Source organism: Penaeus monodon, chromosome 14, assembly GCF_015228065.2.
Source record: "Penaeus monodon isolate SGIC_2016 chromosome 14, NSTDA_Pmon_1, whole genome shotgun sequence".
Taxonomy (NCBI): Eukaryota; Metazoa; Arthropoda; class Malacostraca; order Decapoda; family Penaeidae; genus Penaeus; species Penaeus monodon.
In genome coordinates, this window is record NC_051399.1 from 19842606 (window position 1) to 19845105 (window position 2500).

The following is a 2500-nucleotide window of genomic DNA, read 5'->3' on the forward strand; positions in this document are numbered from 1 at the left end:
AAACCCCCCCCGCCTTGTTCCCAGAATTCCCCCCCGAGTTTTCCCCCGGGAGGAACGGGCCCACCCAAAGGCCTAACCCAGTGGGAGACCCAATTCCTCTAACCACCCCCTCCTTTTTTGTAGCAAGAAGGGATCCCAAAAAACCCCCCCCCCGAAGGGAGGCCCCCAAGGCCCGCTGTAGACCCTCCAATCTCCTGTAGAAGGATTCCCGAGAGCCCCAAGGCCTGCTGAGGCCCCAATCCCTGTAGATGAGATCCCGAGGACCCCAAGGCCTGCTGTAGAGCCTCCAAATCCTCCTGTAGATGAGATTCCCGAGGAGCCTCCAAGGCCTGCTGTAGAGCCTCCAAATCCTCCTGTAGATGAGTTTCCCGAGGAGCCCCCAAGGCCTGCTGTAGAGCCTCCAAATCCTCCTGTAGAGGGTTCCCAACCCAAGGCCCGGAGCCCCCAAACTCCTGTAAAATCCCGGGGAGCCCAAGGTTGCCTGAAGAGCCTCCAAATCCTCTTAAAAATTCCAACCCCAAATTTCTTGTAGTGGGTCAAGGAAGGCCCCCGGGGAGCCTCCAAATCCTCTAGAGAGTCCCAACCCCCCGGGGGCGGGGACCCCCCCCAAACCTCCTGTAGGGGGTTCCAAAACCTCTCAAGGGTTTCCAGACCCCCTCCACCTCCTGTAGATGATTCCCAGGAGCCCCAGACCCAGGAGCCCCCAAAGGGCCCTTTCTGTAGAGCCTCCAAATCCTCCTGAAAGATGAGATTTCCCAGGAGCCCCCAAGGCCTGCTGTAGAGCCTCCAAATCCTCCTGTAGATGAGATTCCCGAGGAGCCCCCAAGGCCTGCTGTAGATCCTTCAAAACCTCTTGTAGGGGAGGTCCCTGAAAATCCTGCTGCAGAGCCTCTAAAAGCTCCTGTAGTGTTTCCATGACCTACCGTAGAATCGCTAAGGATTGTTGTTGAGGATCCTAAACCTCCTATAGAGGAAGTTTCTGTGGAGCTTCCAATACCTATTGAAGAGCCTCCAAAACTTTCTGTGGTGCCTTTGAAGGGTTCTGTAGAGCTTCCAAGGGCTGCAGCAGAGTCTCCAAAGTTTCCAGTTAAGGAAGTTCCTGAGGAACTTCCAAATCTTCCTGTGGAATCTTTAAAACCTGTTGTAGAGTCCTTTAAGGCTCCCACAGTATAGCCTCGAAAGCCTTCTGTAGAGCCTTCAGAACGTCTAGTGGAGCTTCCGAGACCTCCTTCTATGGCGTTTCCGAAAATTTTTGTTGAGGCTTGAAGGCCTGTTGTAGTGGAAGTTTCTGTGGAGCCCCCAAATCTTCCTGTTGAGGTGATTCCTGAGAAATCTCCCACGCCTGTTTGGCTAGTATGTCCTGGTAAAGTCGTTTTACTTTTTAATGCTCCTGTGAGGTCTCCTAGTGAGCCAGTGATACGTGTAGATTCTGCATGGCCTCCTTTTGCACTGATTAGATGGCCTTTGAAGGGCACGGCACTCGAACCTTCATTGCTGTCTGGTGTAGCAGAACCACCTTCAAATGAAACTGAAAAAACTCCGGGTGATGAACGTGAAAGATCTAATGTGCTAGCTATGCTAGTTGAACTTTGAATAATTCCATGTGAACCTGCTGATTCTATGACGACTCCAGCAGAACTTGTAAAGCTTCCTGGTGAGCCTGTAGCATCATCCTGTGAACTTGTAAGAAGAGCTGAACTTGAACCGCTAGAGCTTATGCTTGACAGGAGACTGTTTACATCAGTAGGCAAACCTTTTGATTTCTCGCTACCTCTTAAGGAACTAAATGCGCTTTCTGCTCTTTCTGTGATTGAAGGAGTTATACCTCTGGTCCCAGCTTTAACGGCATCACTGACATTCACTTGGGACAATTGGTTAAAGAGTCTGGGGTTGTTGGTACTAATGGGTCTTGGTGATGTCCTACTAAAATCTCCTGAAGGTTCACTAGGTACATTAACTGCCTCTCCAGGTGCTGTATACAGAACAGCAGGAACTGGGATAACTGTGTGGGCTGACGGGGCAGCTGTAGTAAGGAGTGCCGCAGATATGCATATCACCGTTTTCTAAGGGAAGAGAATGCTGTTAATAGCACACACACACACACACACAACACACACACACACACACACACACACACACACACACACACACGTGTGTGTGTGGTCCGAGAATATCTTTGGACATGCATGTCGTCAGAGAGATAGAGAGAGATATATGTATGTATACACACACACACGCACGCACGCTGAATGTTTACTGAATGTTTTGTTAGTTTAGTCTTTCATCTATAACATATATGTTAATGCACTCCACCTCTTGATTGTAATATGGGTAATGATAATGATCATAATAATAATGAAAATAGTAATATTATAAACAATAATAAAAGTTATAAAAAAGATGATAATAACACTGAAAATCATAATGGTAACATTTATAGCAATAATAATAAAGATAATAACATTGATAACAATAATGATAATGATGATAATGATAATAC

General features: G+C 47.8%; 1 protein-coding gene across 1 annotated transcript in view; it reads right to left on the reverse strand.

The window, feature by feature from the left end:
* Positions 1-569: 569 nt before the first annotated feature.
* LOC119580623 (uncharacterized PE-PGRS family protein PE_PGRS46-like) overlaps positions 570-2500 on the reverse strand; it is a 4216-nt gene continuing 2285 nt past the window's right edge. The window contains exon 2 of the mRNA XM_037928734.1: positions 570-2023. Coding sequence (XP_037784662.1) covers positions 570-2023 — 1454 coding nt within the window. The remainder of the gene's footprint in view (positions 2024-2500) is intronic.